Consider the following 22,135-nt stretch of genomic DNA (forward strand, 5'->3'; position numbering starts at 1 on the left):
TTTCTATGAGTTTTATACCTTTATTCTAGAAGATGCATGAACAGCATAGTGCAAATATTTTTAAAATATTTGCTACTGTCCCTCTCCCATTCATATAGGGGCCTACAAAAATATTAAAGGTAAGGAAGGCATAAGGGGATAGTTTGTGTAATGGTCTCTGAAGGCTCACATTCTGTCTTGTTACACTCAACAAAGCTTCAATTCTATGCCGTTTTGGAGTGAGCACTTGATTTAGTGATTTTTGTCCTCAGTCTTTCATTACTTTAATTTATGCTAAGCAAGTGAAGCCAGTCAATTATAAAATGTTTTGACAAGGTATTCTTACTCATTAGGTTAAATCCCTTTGAGACAAATATTTTGGTAAAGCATTTGGTAAGACATTACAAAATGTTCTGATTCTGACATTAAACTAGTACCCAAGTTTGCAGTTTTGCATCATTAGAAACTGAAGTTTTGTACACATTGCATTTATGATTAACTGATCTTAATACTAAACAACACATTACCAGACTAATGTTGAAAAGGGCTAGCTTTCATGAAATGGAAAATTCGCTATGAATATTTCTTTTCCCTATCCCAATACACTACTACAGAATTATAAACAGTTTGAAGGAAGAATGATAATGTGGAGTTATGAAGACCTATATGAAGCCAATATTGTTAGCAAAATGTAAAAGAATAATCAGAACAAACATAAGATATGATTTCACTTATTTTTGTAGCAAAAATTATAAAGGCCAGCAACCTGAGAATAGTTTTGATTATCTTATCGAATCGGAAAAACTTTTAAAAGAATATGTTTTTGTGCTCCCCTCCCCCAACTTCAGGAGTTTGTATCAAACCAGAATTGTGTTTCCCAAAGCTTAAACCCAAGTGACATTTGCTTCACTTTCTTGAATACCCAAAGATGAGTTAGAGGGAGAATTAGAAAAGCTTTCCATTCATTCACATCATCCTCCAAAGTATATGTCTTTCTTACCCTCTTGTTTTTCCATGGCATAAATCTGGCAGTTATGTTAAATCAAGAGCTAAGCTTGTTGCCTTTGAATTAGTTAAAACCTTTTTTCAAGATGTCCAAAAATGGTGTTTTTAGAAGATCAGATATGATTAATGACTTGTGATATATAAAGTGCCAAAGCTTTCCATTGCCACTCTTATCCCTTGCATCCCCAGAAGGACAAATCTTGGAAGATTTCTGGGGACAGAACCAAGATGGCAGAGTAGAGAAATCATTTAGCTGAGCTCTCTCAACATTCCCCATTTAAAATAATGCTCAAATCGATTCTGGAGTGGCAGATCCAAGAAAAGATGAGAGTGAGACTTTCTTCCAGCCCAAGATAACATAAGAGATCAGAGAGATTTGTGACAAGGGTGGGAACCTGGCCTGAAGTGCACAAGGATAAAACTCTGATAATGAGACTAGGTAGTGATGACTGAAGCAGCAGCAACTTCAGGAGCTCTCAAGGCAAAGATGATGAGTCCAACAAGAATACTTGAAGAGCTTAAAAATTTTCAAAGTCAAATAGGAGCAGTCAAAGAAAAATTAAGAAAGGAAATGAAAGCAAAGGAAGAAAATTGTTAGAACACAATTATTGGGGTGGCCAGGTGGCTCAGCGAGTAAGAGCACCGGCCCCAGTGTCGGGATGACCTGGGAATCGAATCCGGGCTCAGATACTTAGCACCACACCCAGAAATAACTGGCCGTGTAACCTTGAGCAAGTTACTTAACCCCGATTGCTTAAAAAAAGAACACAATTCTTGTTCATTCTTCATTTTCAAAGAGGACCAGTAATATCACAGGGAAATGTCTTAACTTCTGCATCAATTGAATTTAAGGGAGGAAGAATTGCACAAAGAAATTTATTTCTAATATTAATGGAATTTTTTTGTATATAATTCTTTGTCTAATGTTGAGAACTTATTACTACTACAAGAACAAAAATTGGGAAGAGAAATGAAAGTGATGCAAGAAAATTATGAGAAAATAATCAACAGCTTGGAAAAAGAAAACAACTCCTTAAAAAGTACAGTTGGCCAAATGGAAAAGGAAGTACAAAAGCTAACTGAGGAAAACAACTCCTTAAAAGTTAGAATTGGGCAAGCAGAAGCTAATGCCTCTATGAGACATCAAGAATTAATCAAACAAATTCAAAAGAATGAAAAAAAAATTGAAGAAAACATAAAATACCTCTTTGGAACAACAACTGGCCTGGAAAATAAATTTAGGAGAGACAATGTCAGAATCATTGGACTACCTGAAAGCCGTAATCAGAAGAAGAACCTGGATAGCATCTTTCAAGAAATTGTCAAGGAAGACTGCCTTGATGTTCTGGAACTGGAGGGCAAAATAGGCATTGAAAGAATCCACCCATCATCTCAGGAAGGAGATACCAAAATGAAAGCTCCAAGGATGACTATAGCCAAATTATAGAACTATCTGATCAAAGAAAAATAATACAAGTGCACCGAAAGAAACAATTCGAATGTTGAGGAGCTATAGTCAGGATTACTGGGTTCTTAGAAGCTGCAACATTAAAGGACCAGAGATCATGAAACATGGTATTCCAGAAGGCAAAGGAGCCAAAAATACAACCAAGAATCACTTACCAAGCACAGTACTTAAAGGGAAAAAATGGTCATTCAATAATGTATAAGAATTTCAAGCTTTTATAAAAAGAAGACCAAAATTGAACAAAAAAATTTACCTCCAATATCAAGATCCAAGAGAAGCCTAAAAAGGCAAAAAATGAAAAGAAACCATAAGAATTCAGTGGAGCTGAACTGTTTACATTGCTACATGAGAAGATGGTATTTGTAATTCTTTAAAATTGTACCACTAACAGTATAGCTAGAAGTACAGAAGAGGGTATGAGTCAATGACATAAAAATAATTAAGGGATGAGAAAATGGAGTATACTGGGTGTAGAAGGAAGAGAGATATAAAATAGGGTAAATTATTTCACATGAAGAGGTCCTCTATTACCATAGAGAAGATGTTAGGGTGAGCAGTAGGCATCCCTTGAATACTGTCATAAGTGTTGACTCAAAGAGGGAATAATATAGATAATCCGTTGAATATAGAAATCTCTATTACCCAACTGGGAATTAGGAGGTGAGGAGAATAAGTAAAGGGGGGAAGACTGAGAGAAGGGACGGCAGATCAGGGGAGATGATAGACAGAAGCAAAGCACTGGTGAGGAGGAAAAAGATGAAAAGAGAGAAAAGACAACCAGGAGGAAAATAAAATGGAGGAAAATGCAGTTAGTAGTTATAACTGTGAATATGAATGGAATGAACTTTCCTATGAAATAAAAGCAAAGAGTAGATAAAAAGCCAGAATCCTACAATATTTACAAGAAACACATTTGAAGCAAAGAGACACACAGAGATAAAGGTAAGGGACTGGAGGAGAATCTTTTGTGTTTCAGCTGAAGTGAAAGAAGCAGGGGTAGCAATCCTAATCTCAGACAAAGCAACAGCAAATGTAGACCTAATTAAAAGAGATAAAGAAGGAAACTACATCTTTCTAAATGCTTTCATAGACAATCAGCTATGAATGATTCAGCCTTTCTCAGCAATGCAATCATCCAAGATAAATACAAAGGACAAGGACTCATGAAGGAAAATGCTGTCTACATTTAGATAAAAAACTAATGAACTCTGAATGCAGATTAAAAATACTTTTTTCCCACTTTATTCTTTTTTGTTTTATTTCCCTTTGATCTGTTTCTTCTTTAACAACTGTGACTAATATGGAAATATGTTTTTACATGATAGCACATGTCTAAACAATATCAAATTGCCTACCACTTTAGGAAGAAGGGTGAGAAAAATTTGGCACTCATAATTTGTAAAAATAAATGCTAAAAATTGTCTTGACATGTATTTGGGGGGAAGAAAAACTTTGACTTTCAAATACAAGTTTCGAAGGAAAATAGGAAAGAGAAATAATAAGGAGCTCAATAAGGTGAAGCTGGTGTTTTTGTTGTTGTTCAATCATTTTCAGTCATGTCCAGTTCTTTGTGATCCCATTTTTTTTGTAAAGATACTGGTCTAGATTGCCATTTCCTTTCCCAGTTCATTTTATAGATGAGGAAACTGAGGCAAACAGGTTTCAGTGATTTGCCCAGGGTAACAAAGCTAATAAATCTCTGGTACAGGATTTGAACTTAGGTCTCCTGATTCCAGGCCTGGAACTGTATCCACTCTGTCTTGTCCTGTCACATTAAACAACTTATCTTTTTATATAAGAAGATGGTACATGTATATTCTCAGAACTTTATCATTATTAGAGGTACTCTAAATAGAGAGTGTGGGAGTGAGTCAGTTATGTTGGAATGATTTTCAAAAAAATTCGATGAGAAAGAGATGTCCTGGGGCAAGTGACAAGGAAGAGAATGAGTAGGAAATTCTCATGTAATAGAGGTATGGAAGGAAGAGCTTTCAGAGTGGAGGGGAAATGGTGGTGAGGGTGGGCAATGCTTGAACTGACATCTAAAATAGGTTAAAAGAGGGAGAATAAAACTCTGTCTCTCTATCTCTCTCAACTGGTAATAGGAATCTATCTTCTGCAACAGGGAACTGGGGGGAATGTAATGAAAAAAGGGGGGAATAGCAAAAGGGAGGGTAGATAAAAGAAGGCAGCGAACTGAAGCAAAATAGACTGCAGAGGAAGGATAAGATAAAGAAGAGATTGAGAAGGATAAACAGAAGAAAATGGGATGGAAGGAAGTGCAGTTTAGAGGCAGCTAGTGGTTAGAGTACTGGGCCTGGAGTCAGGAAAACTTGGATTACAGGAGAAAATAGCAACACTATACTAGTAGAGCCCCTCAACTTTCTCATCTGAGAGCTGGGTGTCTTACCATAAAATAAATAAAAAAGAAACTAAGGATGTAAATAAGATCTTAGGAAAGTTAGGTGTAATGAACCTCTGGAGACAACGGAATAGAAATAAAAAGGACCATGCCGTTATCTTAACTGTACATGGCAACTTCACAAAAACTGACCATGTATTACGGCATAAAAACCTACATACCAAATGCAGAAAAGTAGAGATAATTTTCAAATCATATTGAAAAATAAAAAATTTGTTTAATAATGGGCAATGGAAGCATAGATTAAAATTTATTTAGAAACTAAGTAATCTAATCCTAAATGATGAGAGGGGAAAGAACAAACCAAAGAAACGATATTTTCTTTTTTTTTTTAAGCATCAGGGTTAAGTAACTTGCTCAAGGTTACATGGCCAGTTATTTCTGGGTGTGGTGCTAAGTACTGAGTCCAGATTTGATCCCCAGGTCGTCCCGACACTGGAGAAACGATATTTTCATTAAAGAAAATAGCAGTAATGAGACAACATTCCAAAGTTTGTGGAAGTCAAAGAAAACAGTACTGAGGGAAATGTTTATATCTCTAAATGTGTACATCAGTAAAAGAGAGAAAGAACCCATCAAGGAATTAAGCATGCAACTGAAAAAAAAATAGCGAAAATAACAGATTTTATATCCCCAATTATACACCAAAATGGAAATCTTGAAAATCAAAGGAGAAATTAATAAAACTGTAAAGAAAATTTTAAAAAAATATTGAACTAATAAGTAAAACTAGGAAATGCCTTTATTAAAAATGCAATAGGGGCAGCGCTGGCCCCAGAGTCAGGAGGACCCGAGTTCGGTTCTGGCCTCAGACACTTAACACACACACACACACACACACACACAACTAGCCATGTAACCTTGGGCAAGTTACTTAACCCCAATTGCCCTCCAAAAGACCCCCCAAAAATGCAATAAAATAAGCCATTGGTTAATTTAATTGTTTTTGTAAAAAAAAATAAGAAAACCAAATTACTAGTATCACCCTAATGAAAAGGGTTAATACAACACCAAGGAATATGAACTTAATAATTTGGAGTTATTTTACCCAATTGTATACCAGTAAAACTGAGAATCCAATTGAAATGAATGAATATTTACAAAAATATAAACTGCCTAAATTAACAGGAAAGGAAGCAGAATACTTAGGTAACAACATCTTTGAAAGAGAAATTGAACAAGCCCTCAGTGAGCTCCCTAACAAAATATCCCAAGGACCAGATGGATTCGCCAAACATTTAAGGAATGATTAATCTCAATACTACATAAAGTATTTTTAAAAAAATAGGCAAAGCAGTCCTGCCAAATTCCTTTTATGACACAAATATGGTAGTGGTGCCTAACCCAGATAGAGCAAAAGCAGAAAGAAAACTATAGACCAGTTTTCTTAGTGAATATTGATGCAAAAAAGTAATAAAATTCTATCAAAGCTGTTACAGCTATATATCCCAAAGATCATACACTATGATCTGGTCTTATTTATATGAGGAATACGGGACTGTTTGGTGTTAGGAAAAATAATAACATAATTGACCATGTCAGTAACAAAAATCAAATGACCATATCAATATATTCAGAAAAAGCCTTTAACAAAATAGAATACACCTTCTTATCAATAACATTAAAAATAATATAAATCAATTGAGATTTTCTTAAAATGATAAATAGTATCTGTCTAAAACCAAGAGCAAATATTATCTGTAATGAGAGTAAACTTGGAAGCCTTCCTAGTACGATCAGGAATGAGGCAAGGATTTTCATTATCAACACTGTTATTCAATATTATACTAGAAATGTTAGCTATAGCAATAAGAGAAGTAAAAAATTTGAAGGGATAAAAATAAACAATGAGGACAAAAAACTATCCCTCTTTGCAAATGATATGATGTAGAAAACCCTAGAGAATCAATTAAAAATTATTTTAAACAATTTACAACTTCAGCAAAGTCATAGGATATAAAATAAACCCACATAAATCATTAGCATTTTTATATATTACCAACAAAGCCCAGCAGGAAGAAATAGAGAGATTCCATTTAAAATAATAGCAGACTGTATAATATACTTTGATGTCTACCTGCCAAGACAAACTCAGTGATTGTATGAACACAATCATAAAACTTTTTTCATACAAATAAGTGCAGATCTAAACATGGAGAAATGTTACTTGTTCATGAGCAGACTGAGTCAATATAATAAAAATGACAGTTCTACCTAATTTAATATACTGATTCAGTGCCATATCAAAATACCAAAGAATTATTTTATAGAGTTAGAAAAAATAGTAACCAAATTCATCTGGAAGAACAAAAAGAAAGGGAATCAATTTTAAAAAAATGTTAAGCAAGGAAACCTTGCAGTTCCAGATTTCAAACTGTATTATAAAGTGGTGACCATCAAAACAATTTGTTACTGGTGAAGAAATAGAGTGGTGGATTAGTGGAATAGATTAGGTGCAAGATACACAATAGTAAATAACCTTACTAATTAATTGAGCGTTTAATAAATCCAAAGACCCAGGCTTTGGATTTCAGGCAAAATTGACATTTGACAAAATTTTCTGAGAAAATTATAAAGTAGTTTAGCAGGAAGTAGGTATAGACTAAACTCATACATAGTATACCAAGAAAAGATCAAAATGCAAATGATTTAGGCATCAAGTATGAGAACATTATAAGTAAATTAGGAAACCATGGAAAAATATACCTGTTAGCTTTAGAGATAAGGGAAGTTTATGGCCAAACAAGAGATAAAGAGGAAGTAAAATACAGAATTTTGATTATGAGAAATTAAAAGACTTTTGTACAAACAAAATTAATGCAACCAAAATTAGAAGGAAAAAAAATGGGATGAAGGGAGATTTTTATAGCAAGTTTCACTGATAAAAGGCCCCATTTCTCAAATATATAGGGAACTGAGCAAAATTTATAAAGTAAACCATTCTCTAGTTGATAAATGGTCTGAGGATATGAATAGACACTTTTCAGAAGAAGAAATCAAAGCTATCAATAGTCACATAAAAAAGCTGTCACTACTGTCACCTCACACCTGTCAGATTGTGGTGGCAAAGAATTTGAAATTGAGGGATACCCATCAATTGGGAACATTCCCCTAATATATGGTATATGATTACTATGAAATACTGTTATGCTACAAGAAATGATGCACACTTCACACATGCATAGTGAAGTGAGCAGAACCAGAAGAACTTTATAGACAGTAAGAGCAATATTGTAAGGATGAACAATTGTGAAAGACTTAGCTATTCTGATCAAGAAAATTATTCAAGAAAATTCCAAAGGATCCGCTTTGGAAAATGTCTCTTTGAAGGAGAGGGAATGCAAATTGAACCATACTTTTTTAAACTTCATTTTTATTGCTTTATTTTGTATTTTCATTTGCAACAAGGCTGATAATTGAAATATGTCTTCCATGACTTCATGTGTATCATCAATATAAAATTGTTTTCTTTCTCAAGGAGGGGGGAGAAGGGGGGAGAATTTGCAACTCAGAATTTTAAAAAATTATTGTTAATATATTTTCATGTAATTGAGAAATACTTAATGAAATAAAATTATTTTAAAATAAAAAATAAAGACAAGTCAAATTTATTTACATGTAGGAAGTTTTAGTTTCAGTATTTGTTTTTCTGTTGTCATAAAAATGAAATATTGTGGGGCAGCCAGGTAGCACAGCAAGTAAGAGAACTAGCTCCAGTGTCAGGACGACCTTGGGATAGAATCCGGGATCAGACACTTAGCACCACACCCAGAAACACCTGACCGTGTAACCTTGAGCAAGTTACTTATCCCCAGTTGCTTAGGGGCAGCCAGGTGGCTCAGCAAGAGCACCGGTCCCAGTGTTGGGATGATCTGGGGATCAAATCCGGGCTCAGATGCTTAGCACCACACCCAGAAATAACTGGCCATGTAAACCTTGAGCAAGTTACTTAACCCCGATTGCTTATTAAAAAAATGAAATATTGACCTAATAAGGATCTGTTTATGATTTGCAGACATGTCAAGGATAAGAATATAATAGAATTGGTTCATCAAGTTTCTATGGGCATGAAATATTTGGAGGAGAACAATTTTGTGCACAGGGATCTGGCTGCAAGAAATGTGTTACTAGTTACCCAACATTATGCCAAAATCAGTGATTTTGGACTTTCAAAAGCACTTAATGCTGATGAAAACTATTACAAGGTAAGTCTATTCAATCCATGTCAGTAGTAGCCAGTGGTTAAAAAATTGGAATTCGGATGTACCTGTTCTGCAATGCTTTTATTACCAGTAGAATTAAAAACCAAACCAAACCAAACCCCAAACTGTTTAAAACCAGTTATATGGAGGGGAAAGGGGAGTACTTAATTTTCATTATTTTTGTCTTCTACAACCATGCAAGACCTTTTGCAAATTGTCAAAACAATGGGACTTAGACCCATTATTTATACTTTTCTCTGCCCTTTAACATAATATCATCTCCATAAAAGAGAGAAAAAATAACATTTTTCTTTTCTTTATGAGTGCATTATGTAATAACTTATAGTGGTAATTCCTTAAAAATATATGTAATTTGGAAATTATAAATTATTTTAAAAAGAGAAACTACTTATATAGATCTAATTTGTTGGAATTAGATCAAATTTTTTGGAAAAATAGATATAATAATCTAAATAAATAGTCTTAAAATCCAACATTTATTGGATCAGTATATTTATTAAACAGTTCTTTTACTTTGGAGATTTTAAAATAAATTTATGATTTCAGAGTTTAAATGGAAAGAAAACAAGTGATTTATGTGTATGGGAGGAAAAACTTTTATAATTTTAAAAATTGGAACTTAAGTAAAATGATTATTTTAAAGTACATAGTAGAGCAGAAAAAGTGGTATTGTATGTAAAACAATAGAAATTTTAATCCACTGCTTATCTTTTAAAATACATTAAAACAGGGGCAACTGGGTGGCACAGTCAATAGAGCACTGGTCCTGGAGTCAGGAGGACTTGAGTTAAAATCCGACCTCAGACACTTGACACACTTACTAGCCGTGTGTCTTTGGGCAAGTCACAACCCCAACTACCCTCCAAAAAAAAGATACATTAAAACATCCAAATCTGAAAGCTGTGCTGCTTTTTAAAAATTCTTTTTGACCTTTCTTCTATTGACTTCTGTGCATTTTTAAAAAGATGCTTCAATGAACCTGTTTTTTTTTTCCTTCTTTTTTGGGGGGTCAGGGTTACCCAGTCCTTATACTTCCTCTATCTCCTCATCCCCAAACTTGAAAAAAAAGTTTTTCAGAGTTGTTTTTATTTATAATGTTGCTGTTATCATTTAAATTGTAGTCCCTATTGTCATTTCATTCTGCATCAATTCATAGACTTCCTCCCAAGTTCTCTGAAATTGTTCCTTTTAAAATTTGTTATAGCACTATATTGCTCTTTCAGTCCCTCCAACAATTGTCATTTTCCCTTTGTTTGAGGAAGAACCTCAAAGTTGCCTTAATTTAAATTTCTCTAATTCAGATGTTCCGAAAATGTCCCTGATGATCCTGAAAATCCTTTAGGGGGGGCAGATCCACGGGGTCAAAATTGTTTTCATTGTAATACTAAAATATTATTTGCCCATTAAAACAGTGCCCTGTATTCCATCTTGTAAGACTGAATTTTCTTCATATCCTTTAGCAAAAACAACATACCACAAAAGATTAAACAAAGAAGCAGAATGAGAATCCACCTGTCTTCTCTGAAGGCAAATATTAAAGAAATTAGAAAAAATTATTTAAAACAGTGCTACTTCTCTTGCTATTTTGTTATTTTTGATAAGAAATATATGCATATATTTTAACATGTGATGAGTTTATTGTTATTTAAATTAATTAGTAAGTATTTTAAAAATTTATCAATTTTAATTTAGAATGCAATAAATATATTTTATTATAAATAAATAATTATATAATATTATTAATGTGTTATATTAATAATATTATATAACATTATATATAATGGATATTACATATATATAATAAATATAAATAGTTATTCACTCCATCCCTTATTTGGTTATGAACTCTTCTTTGCGAATATCTTAAAGGTAATTTTCCAGATTGGTTTGTGATAAATTATTATGAAAGGTGGTAACCTTTTATGATCTCACAGATCTAAATTAGTTAAATTTTAAAAATTTTAAACATTTGGATGCTTTAAAATCTTATATTGAACATTTACAAGACACATCTCTGTCTTGGTTTGAGTAAAAGTTTAAAATGGCTGAACCTCTAACACCAGTGATTATCAAATTCATTTTCTTGAAGAAGGGATATTAGCTACTCATCAACTAAAGGAATGATCAAGATGCACCATCCTAACCTATAGACAGTTTATATTCATAGGAATATGAGATCAAAGGATTTAAGAGATGTTGAAGGGTATCTGCTTCAGGCTTCATTTTGCAGGAGAAAACTGAGGTCCAGAGAGGTAAAATGTTTTACTCAAGGTAATACAAACAGTAAGTGGCAAATAAAACCAAGGTTTTCTGACTTCAAATACAATGTTGTTGTTTTTATGTGTGCATGATTCCTCACTCTTCCCACATTACTAATTGGAAGTTTCTAAAGAGATCTACAGGGATGTGGAGATTGGAGCATTAAACTAAAAAAAGTTTTATCTCAGAGGAGGAATCAAATGAAATTGCTCAGTGAACCTGTCATCACACGAAATAGAGTTGATACAGATTCTCTGATTTTCCATTGTCACCAGAATACAACGGGTTTCTCCCCTTTTCTTAAAATGAGTTTCTCAGGGATTCTCTTGCTACTCATTGAAATTTTCATGGAATATCTATTGCCATTTGTTTTTAGGCACAAACTCATGGAAAGTGGCCAGTAAAGTGGTATGCTCCAGAGTGCATCAATTACTACAAATTCTCTAGTAAGAGCGATGTTTGGAGCTTTGGAGTGCTAATGTGGGAAGCATTTTCCTATGGACAGAAACCTTATAAAGTGAGTTATTGTTAATTGGCAGTATATGTATAATTATGTGCCCCTTATAAGAAGCAAAAAAAAGAGAGAGAGAAATAAGGCTCGGGGTTCCACTGTACTATATTCAAAAAGGGACAAATTGATTTTTGCCTTAGCTTTACATGAGATAATCATCTTCAGCTCTTCTTTTTTGTTTAGGACCATTTGAAAATTTCCACTTGGCATTTTGAAATATGAATTTTTCCATACAAGATTAAAGTAATATCATGAATTTCTCTTTCTATGTGCTTGAGTATGGTACCTTAAGTGATGACTAGTTAAAATTGGTTCATTGAATTGCTTTATTTTTCACCTGTGATTCAGAACCAGAAATAACTCATTAGAGTAGTTGTCTTTGTAGGATATTAAAGTCAAATTTCTGGTAAGTTGTTCTCTCCTCTATAATTATATCTACTATTATAGGAAATTTTCCACTAAGGTGTTTCGTTCTAATGCCTCATCATGGTGGGGAGATAATCTCGAGTTGTTCTCAAAGATTATGCTATCAGTGTGTAGATGTAGAAAGCCTTATCACCAGAAAGATAGCAATTAAAAGATTCACTTTTGGGGTACAGTAGCTTAAGAAGATGTCTACGAAGTCATGGGATGTTTTCAGTTTATAATGTTGGGGGATGGAGTGAAATTATAGGTCTTTTAAAGTGTTGAAAGACTTCTAATTTAAATTAATCCTCTGTAATAGCTTAGGTTCTATTATATAATGTGGGTTTTCTTCCTTGATCTGTAACTCATTCAGAAACATGATTTTATCTTTATACTAGAAATACTTATTAGCATTAATATAACAATGCATGAAGACTAACAATAAGTTATTGTTATTTCTTTTATTTCTTTCACTCTAATGCTTGAGTAATTTCCAAAGGGTTAAGTTAGATAATTAGGAAAAAGAGAATATTCACCCTTTCCTTCTTTGATATTTACTATATTCAGGTATATCGCCTAAGCCAGATTCTTATTATTTATCAATGGACTTCAGCATTCCAGTACTGCCTTAAATGCCCTAACTGCTTCATTCCTCAGTCTGATTTACTCTCATGACTTATTCCTCCATTCTGCCTCAGAAACACATAGAAATGGTCACGCCCTCAAATTCCCTGGTACAGAGCCCTGAAATTCTTTCACTATTGATCTATTATCATTCTATCTCTCTACACTTTATTCCTCTCTAAAATGTTCATTGTTCTCAACATGCAATCTCTCTATCCCCCAGTATTTCACCAGATCACCACCCAGGCTCTGGCTACACTCTCATCGCTTCCCAGTCTTGACCCCTTAGTAAACCAGTTTAAATATACACTAGTCTTTGCACTCAAAACCCTTTACTTCTCTGTTCTGTCACACCCTGACAAAACTCACACCTTACAAATTTTAACCCTAGATTTCTCCAACCATCCACCTTCATTCCTATTCAAATGCTATTGATTAGACCTGGAGGAGGTCATACAACCATGTTAACAGTGTTCACTAAATTTATATTAACTAATCTCAACAGGGCTTTCATTTTGAAAGTTCAACTTTTGTGCTGTTCCCTAATTAATTCTCTACCCCCCTTCCCACCCTGAACTGTTTCAACCATTCTCGTCTTTCTTTACTGTCACATAACTTATATTACTGTATAAATAAAGATCATTCACCAAGAGTTTCCTCTTCTGTCTTCCTGCTTATATCGCTACTCCTTGATATAATTTCCTCCTTTGCTATTGTCTCTAATAAAAAAAAAAATCTCCTTTCTTCCACAAAGCCAACCCCTTTATGTGCAGCCTTTATCTAAGCCCTTCCCTTCTTTGACAACAACATTACCTCTCCCTGCCTCCAATCGTATCTACTCTCTATAATTTTCTGTGTCTCTATTACAGATTCCTTCCCTGCTGAATACAAGGACTACAGGTTTCTTTGCTACTGCCTTCAATCCACTCATGTCTCCCCAACTTTAAAAAACTATCACTAGATCCTACTATCCCTGATAATTATCATTCCACATCTATTCTCTTTCTCTCAGCCAAACTCCATAAAAAAAGCCTTCCACATTCCATGTCTCCTTTTATTACCAGCTTACTCTCTCTTTAGCCCACTGCAGTTTGGCATTTAGCAACTTCTTCACCTGAACTTAGATTGGCAGATCTATTGATCTTTTCTCAGTTGTCCTTAATCTTCCTGAAACCGTTAACAGTTGTTGACCACACTTACCTTCTCTTTTCTCTGTCTTTTCACATCACTGTACTCATTTGGTTATATTCATAACTGTCTGACTGGTCCATCTCAGGCTCCCTGGTTAATTCTTCATCCATATCATACCCATTAACTTTGACTTTTTTTAAGGCTCTCTCTTGGACATTATTCATTTTTTTTCGATGTCCCACTTAGGCATCTCAGCAGCAAACATGGGTTCAAATACTACGCCTACATTTATTTTTTCCCTCTCACAACCCATCCCTCTTCCAAAATTTATTTTCACTGTTGAGTGAGCCACCATCTTTCTTGTGACTTTGGTTACCAACATTGTATCCTTAACTCCTCATCCCAAATATCCGGTCACTAATCTTGTTCTTATGTCTACCTCTCACATATGTCTTCTCTCCTTTCACAATCATCACAAGGGTTTAAATTTTTACCACCTCTTCTCTCACACTTGGTATTCCTATATCTACCCTCTATCCATCCTCCACAGAGTAGTCAAAGTCATTTTCCCAAAATGCCATTCACATTACCCGTTCTACTTAACAAAATCCCCTTTACCTTGAGGACTGTTGTCCTATAAACTCCTTTGTCTGACATTTAAATCTCTTTAAAACCAGCACCCTTCTTATTTTTCAGCCTTCCCTCACAGTATGCCTTTTCAAACATTCTGTGATCCAATGTACCTACCAACTCATTGTTTTGCACACATTACTTCTTGAGTACCACATCTCTGAAATGCACTTCCTCCTTATTTCTATCTCCCAGAATACCAGGTTTCTTTGAAAATTCAGCTCATGCACCACCTTCTATAGGAAACCTTTTCTGACAAACCCTGGCACCAATACTAGTGCATTCCCTCCCCCAAACTATGTTTAATTTTTTTATATATTTCATATAAATAGCATGTTCTCCCTTAATTAAAGGGTAGGGACTGTTTCACGTTTGCCTTTGTATCACCATTGCTTAACCCAGGATCTGACATAGGACAGATGATTAATAAATGCTTATAAACTGATAAGCGGATTGATTCAGGGAAAAAGTAATTTAATGTATTAGTGCGGCAATGGATTTGGAAGATAATATGGCTAATTGATTATGGCCATTGCCATCAAATAAATATATAGATTATGGTGCTTTAAGATCAAAGAAATTGATATAAACCTACTTGGAGTATTTTTAAGGTGAGTTGCAATAGAAATAGTTACTATACATATCTATTTTACCACCTTAAAAAGCTTTCTCCTTTTTTAGGGAATGAAAGGAAGTGAAGTTTCAGTAATGCTAGAAAAAGGAGAGCGAATGGAGTGTCCTGCAGGTTGTCCGAGTGAAATGTATGATCTAATGAAATTATGTTGGACATATGAGTGAGTACAATATGTTTCCCTACTGATTTCTCAGATTGCTTTATTTACTAGGTAGATCCCTGACTTTCATATGTTCATATACACATGTGTGTATAGATGTATACATACATCTATATATACATGCACATGTATATGTGTGTACATACACACACATATATAAGCCTATGTAAGTTATGTATGTCCACATGGGTAGCCTAAATGCTGCCCTACAGTAAGTGGCATGAATAGGAACTTAGGAACTGGCCAACCACTCTCCAAGAGAGAATGCTTTGAGGGGAGAAGTAACAGGATGATAGCTGAGCATTTGCTCATCTCCTCGCCTATTTCCAAGGCAAGAGCCAGACTACAATACCTGCCTCACTCAACTATTGCTGGTCCAAGAATACAAGTCTAAGAAAAAATCAACTTAGTGATAAACTAACTCTTAGCTTAAATTAATCACTTTAAGCCTTTTCCCATCACCTGCTGGCTACACAAAACTATCACAAATGCCAAATAGTCAGTAAATGAAATAGAATCTGATCCTGCAATATGAATAGATCCTGTAATATGTAATATAATATAATGTATAAAATAATATATAATATAATGTAATGTAATATATAATATAATGAATAGATACTGTAAGTTAGAATAGATCCTGTAAGTATGATTAAAAGAAGAAAAAATAAGACCATTATAATTGCTTACTGATACATTTGTTTTCAGTGGTTATGTCTGTATGTACATAAGCAGAGTTGGGTGACAAAAGTAGCAGGATCATAGTATCCACACATATTAGTACATCAAAGACACAGCGTTTTAAGATGTATATTTTTCCCGAGGCATCAATAACCATTTCCCCAAATTGCAGTATGTTCAGATCCCTGAGTAATTCTTTGTGTCATCATATTCTGTGAAGTGTAAGCAAAGAAAATAATGGTGAGTTTTAGTCAATGAACCAACCTGGAGGACCCTTAAAGTTTTGTTGTTTTTTTTTTTTAACACCCAGCTCAGTTCATACTTTCTTTAACCATGTGATTTTAAGCATACTTTACAATGTAAGTGAAGATAATGATTAGAGAAATGTAAGTTAAAACAACTCTGAGTACAGCCTCATACCTATGAGATGGGCTAATATGACAGAAAAAGAAAATGTAAAAGCACTGCCTCCAGTGTCGGGATGACCTGGGGATCGAATCCTGGCTCAGATACTCAGCACCACACCCAGAAATAACTGGCCGTGTAACCTTGAGCAAGTTACTTAACCCCGATTGCTTAAAAAAAAAAAGTGATATCTGCTGGGCCATATTTAGTATAGCAACATAATTTCATTTTGGAACTTCACCTTAGTGTACTGCCACACTATCATTTCTGCTTGAACCCTCTTGAAACCCCCTCCCCACATCTTATCTGAGACTAAAGTCCACCATACCACCCAGAAAGTGGGTGGAGACCCATCTGTAGTGTTGCTGCCTAGCCTTTGGTGTAACACTCTCCCACCAATCTCCCTGCATTGGTGTTCTCAAAGTACCCATTAACCTAAAAAAGAGAAAGAAAGAAGAATTGAAAACTAAAGAGATGTAAAAACACACACACACACACAACTTCAAGAATCATTAATTCAACTTTTGCTATGTGAAATTTTATGGTAATTGATCTTGTTTCTAAATTATTATTACTTATTTTTATTTTAAACTGAAAACAAAATTTTGCCTGGATTAAACAATTTTTCTCTCCTTATCATGTTTATAAATTTCTTAATTTAGTATATAATGATTTCTAAACACAGACCAATTTTTAAAAAATTTAATTATTTTTAGTTTAAAACATTCAGTTCCACAAGTTTTTGAGTTCCCAATTTTCTCCCCTTCCCTCGCCTTCCCCTTTCTCCACCAAGACAGAATGTAATTCAATACAGGTTCTTCACATAACTTCACAATAAACATGTTTTCATAATAGATTGTAAAGAAGAATTATAATCAAAGGACTGAACCATGAGAAAGACGAAACAAAAGAAAACAAAAAGAGAGAGAGCAAATAGTTTGCTTCCATCTGCATTCAGACTCCACTTCTCTGGATGTGGATAGCCTTTTCCATCATGAGTCTTTGGGAGTTGTCTTAGAACCCTGCATTGCTGAGAAAAACCAAGTCTATCAAAGTTAGTCAGCAGAGATACAATGTGTCTTTGTGTACAATGTTCTCCTGGTTCTTCTCCCCTCACTCAGTATCAGTTTATATAAGTCTCTCTAGGTTATTATGAAGTCCATCTTCTCCTCGTTTGTTATAGCATAACAGTATTCCATTACATTCATATACCACACCTTGTTTAGCCATTCCCCAATTGATCGGCATCTCCATGATTTCTAATTCTTTGCCACCACAAAAAGAGCTGCTATAATTATTTTTTGCTGGGGAGGCTAGGTGGCGCAGTGAGTAAAGCACCCGCCCTGGAGTCGGGAGGACACGACTTCCGTTCCAGCCTGAGATACTTAACACCCACACAAAAATACTAGCTGTGTAACCTTGGGCAAGTTACTTAACCCCAATTGCACTCCAAAAGGCAAAAAAAAAAATTGTACAGATGGGTTCTTTTCCCATTTGTATGATCTCTTTCGGATACAGCCCTAGAAGTTGTATTGCTGGGTCAAAGGGTGTGCACATTTTTGTAGCCCTTTGGGTGTAGTTACAAATTGCTCTCCAGAATGTTTGGATAAGTTCTCCACTCCACAGTGCTTTGGTGTTCCAATTTTCCCACATCTTCACCTTTTGTAATTTTACTGTTTTGTCATGTTAGCCAATCAGACAGGTGAGATGTGGTAGCTAACAGTTGTTTTGATTTGCATTTCTCTAATCAATAGTTATTTAGAGCATTTTTCAATGATTATGGTTATCTTTAATTTCTTCCTCTGAAAAGTGCCTGTCCATATCCTTTGATCATTTATCAACTGGTGAATGACTTGTATTCTCCTATATTTGACTCAGTTCTCTGTATGTTTTAGAAATGAGGCCTTCATCAGAGACACTGCTTGTAAAGATTCCCAATTTTCTGCCTTCCTCCTAATCTTGGTTGCATTAGCTTTGTTTGCACAAAAACTTTTCAATTTCATAGAAACCAGTTTTTTTTAATGTTTTGTCTCCAACTTCTTGACATCCTCCATAATATGCGTTAAGCTCAGAGCTGAACAAAATGCTTCAAATGTCTACCAAGGCTTTACTTTTATAATTATGTATTTGTGTAATATGGTATCTCCCACCCCAGTAGATTGTAAATACCTTAAAGATAATGGTTGCTTTGTTTTCACATTTGTACCCAATACAGTACTCTGAATACTTTTAATTTAATACTTTTTTTGCATTGAATTGAATTGTTCTCAGAGATGGTCACTTCTGATCAGCCCCTTTTTTTTGCAATGGGATTTAGATATTTTTTCCCCCTTTTTCTGTTTATTGCTGGCAATGGATACATGTTACCTTGTAATGATATGAAGGCATCACATTCTATCTCTTCTGCAAACTAAACCTTTTGTTTGCTGGTCAATCCATAATTAAGCACTTCTCTTATTTTTTTTTAAATCTGGCACTAGAATTACACGTAAATCCACCTCTAGAAAACCGTCTTCCTTGCCTTCCTCAATTTAATGCCCAGGCTTAACTTTTGGACTTGAAAGTTTATAGTTTTTGGAGGGGCTAATGTTGGTTCTTTACTGTTTTATTATTCTCTTTCACTTTCGTTCTATAGTTCATCTGTCCATTAATATTTTTGTTGGATTCTAGCAAGGTATATTTTGTGTGTTTTAAAAATAAAAATAATAAGAGGCAGGCTGAAATTAGGCTTCTCCAATAATTAAATAAAAAAGTAGCAGAGTATAGCAGTATCAGGCAGAATAAAGGGTCTTTTCTCATATGTATGTTCCTAAACAATAATACTTCTATTTTTATTTCAGGGTTGAAACCAGACCTGGATTTTCAGCTGTTGAATTGCGACTACGCAATTACTACTATGATGTTGTTAATTAACAGATCCAGAACCTCAGTTCTTTTCCTTTGGGGGGGAAATCATAGAAATCCTGCATCAGACAAACTAAAAGAAAATTTCATATTCTTTAAATGAATTTAACTTACATTTTATTGATAATGCTAAGCCCACCATTCAGTGTTACCAGATTGAAGAACAAAATATTCTGTGACACAATTGTTCTTACAGTTTGCTTTGCTTACATTCAATACAGACTTGGTCCAAAGATAGGTTCTTTACAAAAGCAAATGTGGATACACAATAACATTGAAGGGACGTGTGGAAGAAAAGAGAGAGAGAGAGACAGATGGTAGGATGCAAAGAATATGGAGGAGAAGAGTAGGATCAAAGGAGACTGTTAGATTAATTTGATTTTCTTTTTTATATAGCTTTCATGACAGGCTTTAAAATATATTTTAATGAAATTTCTTTTGTGTTTTAACAGTTCTCTGCCTCCTGTGCATACATTTGAATACTGAATAGGCCTAGAGGCATTGTTACAAATATTTTCACTATGTAGACTATGATAGAAGAATTATTCAGAATTGGAAACTATGAAAAAGGATAGAAAGGGATAGAAAGAAATAGAATGGCATGAGAAAAAAGAGAGAGGAAGTAAGGCAACAGGTAAAATACAGAATTATCTTGATGGCTCTCAAGTTTTCTATGGTAAAATATTTCATGAGATCAAAAGTGCATTTGCAAAATTAAACAACCAGCGAATATTGTATTAATATGTTGACTTGAATGGAAACAAATTATTTTCTCTTTACTTTGGCTTTGTTAGATGAGATAGGAGACATAGCAATGAGGAAAATCATAGGAAAATTGTGTTTCGTTTTTAATAAGTGAATTGTTTTTGTTACTTTATTCCTAGCTAATCATTTTGTTATAGGCCACGAAGAAATGCATATTTGAAGAGGGAAGATTGAGCATTTTATAGGGTAGATACTTTAGGAAAGGCACAGTAGACATAACCTATGACTGTTTGAAATTAATAAAGCATTGTCCTGCTCTTTTGATTTAGCAGAAGACTATTCCATGTCCACTTGATCTTCCTTCTTTCAGTTGTCATGTGTTACAAGCTTTCACTGTTAACCTCTCAACCAAAAAAGAGCATCTAGAGCTGAATTCCCTTGACTAGACTCTCTTTCTCTTCCCCTCCATCCATCACTTCCCATTCCCTCCCCTCCACAGTATGCATGTTGGTGCCTGAGAGTATTCAAATTAGCAATGGTCTCTAAATATGAGATGCTCAGATGATAATCATTTTGCAGCTCTGTAACAGAAACTTTGCCTCTATGCAGGAAAAACAAGACAAAAAGCAACTATTAGTACTGAAGTATGGTGAGGTGGGAGGGAACAAAGGTGATCTGTTCCCACTAGGAATGGAGTTATGCTGAAAAATAAAGGCCAAAATAAATAAGAATCATTAAAATGAAAGGAGTTTTGAGTTAAGAAGCTTAGAGAGAAAACGTTAAGGTCCCTAAAAGAAACTCCTGTGTATTCCTTTCCTGAGGCTTTGACAAATTTCCCTTATGAGAATTGTTTTTTTATAGGCTCATTTAAATGCTTTCTAGACTTTGCTGAAGAGAGACTACAATGGCTGAAGAAACAGATTAACCCAAACAACCACCTTAGGTTGTTACTTAAGAAAGCTTCAGAAGTTATATTATCCCAGTTATGTGACTTATGTGATAATTTTTTAAAAGTGGTATTAATGTATTTTATTTTATTTTGCTCTTGCAGAATCCAATTACATGTATGCTTTTTTAATCTAATCATGATTTTCCCTCATGTTTATTCTGTTATTGTTGTTAAGATTGTGACTTTATGACTTACTTGTATAAACTAAGGCCACAATTAACCATAAGTCCAGAACTTCAGTATTTTTGAACTGTAGAAATTAAAACTTGATTCAGAAAGATCTGCTGGCCCCTCTAATAAAAAGCTGAATAAGCAGTATTTTGCATTATCTGGACATTCAAATAAACCAATGGTTTTTCAAAAGACATTTTACAGAAACTGATTTCTTAATAAAAATTACAACTGAGCTTTGTGGTAATTTTCAGAGAAATTATTAATAGGGCTACTTGTCAGCCTATAGAGCAGAATTTTTCCTTTAGATAAATTGCATTAAACTAAAACAAAATATTCAGAATTCATTTTTAGGAAGGGAAAAAACATTTAGTTTATCATTTAGTATTCCTATCTTCTGCTGTGTGTATTCACTTGTCTTTGCTACCAGAGTTTAAAAGAATCTAACTTGCAGCAGTTGGGAACTAAAAAGATATTTCCCAAGTGAGGATTGAACTTGTCCCTTCAAACATCTTCTAGGATCAAATATAGACTCTGTAGTATTTAGAAACCGGATGGAACCTATTTTAGTTCTTATTTGTTATGTACAAATTGGAGAATTTCTTTTTAAAAAATAAATAGTAATTTATTTTTTTCCAATTACATGTAAAGATAGTTTTCAACATTCATTTTATATAATATTTTGAGTTCCAAATTTTTCTCTCTCCCTCCTTCCCTTTCTCCCTTTCTCCTCCCCAAGGTGGCAAGCAATCCATTATAGGTTATACATGTACAATCATGTTAAACATATTTACACATTGGTCATATGGAAGAAGAAACAAGACAAAAGGGGGAAACCATGAAAAACAAAAAAAAGGGTGAAAATAATA

The 22,135-nt window shown here is 34.2% G+C and overlaps 1 protein-coding gene across 4 annotated transcripts in view; it reads left to right on the forward strand.

The window, feature by feature from the left end:
- Positions 1-21,503, forward strand: part of SYK (spleen associated tyrosine kinase) — a 147,034-nt gene extending 125,531 nt beyond the window's left edge. For all 4 annotated transcript variants that reach the window (XM_069087285.1, XM_069087277.1, XM_069087300.1 and 1 more), the window contains 4 exons: positions 8,890-9,079; positions 11,733-11,873; positions 15,339-15,451; positions 19,378-21,503. In XM_069087285.1, the coding sequence (XP_068943386.1) occupies positions 8,890-9,079; positions 11,733-11,873; positions 15,339-15,451; positions 19,378-19,450 (517 nt within the window). In that variant the 3' untranslated portion in view covers positions 19,451-21,503. The remainder of the gene's footprint in view (positions 1-8,889; positions 9,080-11,732; positions 11,874-15,338; positions 15,452-19,377) is intronic.
- The last annotated feature ends 632 nt before the right edge of the window (positions 21,504-22,135 follow it).

The sequence above is a fragment of the Petaurus breviceps genome, unplaced genomic scaffold (genome assembly GCF_028583685.1).
Source record: "Petaurus breviceps papuanus isolate PSGF00001 unplaced genomic scaffold, PetGlider_PUasm1.0 118, whole genome shotgun sequence".
NCBI lineage: Eukaryota > Metazoa > Chordata > Mammalia > Diprotodontia > Petauridae > Petaurus > Petaurus breviceps.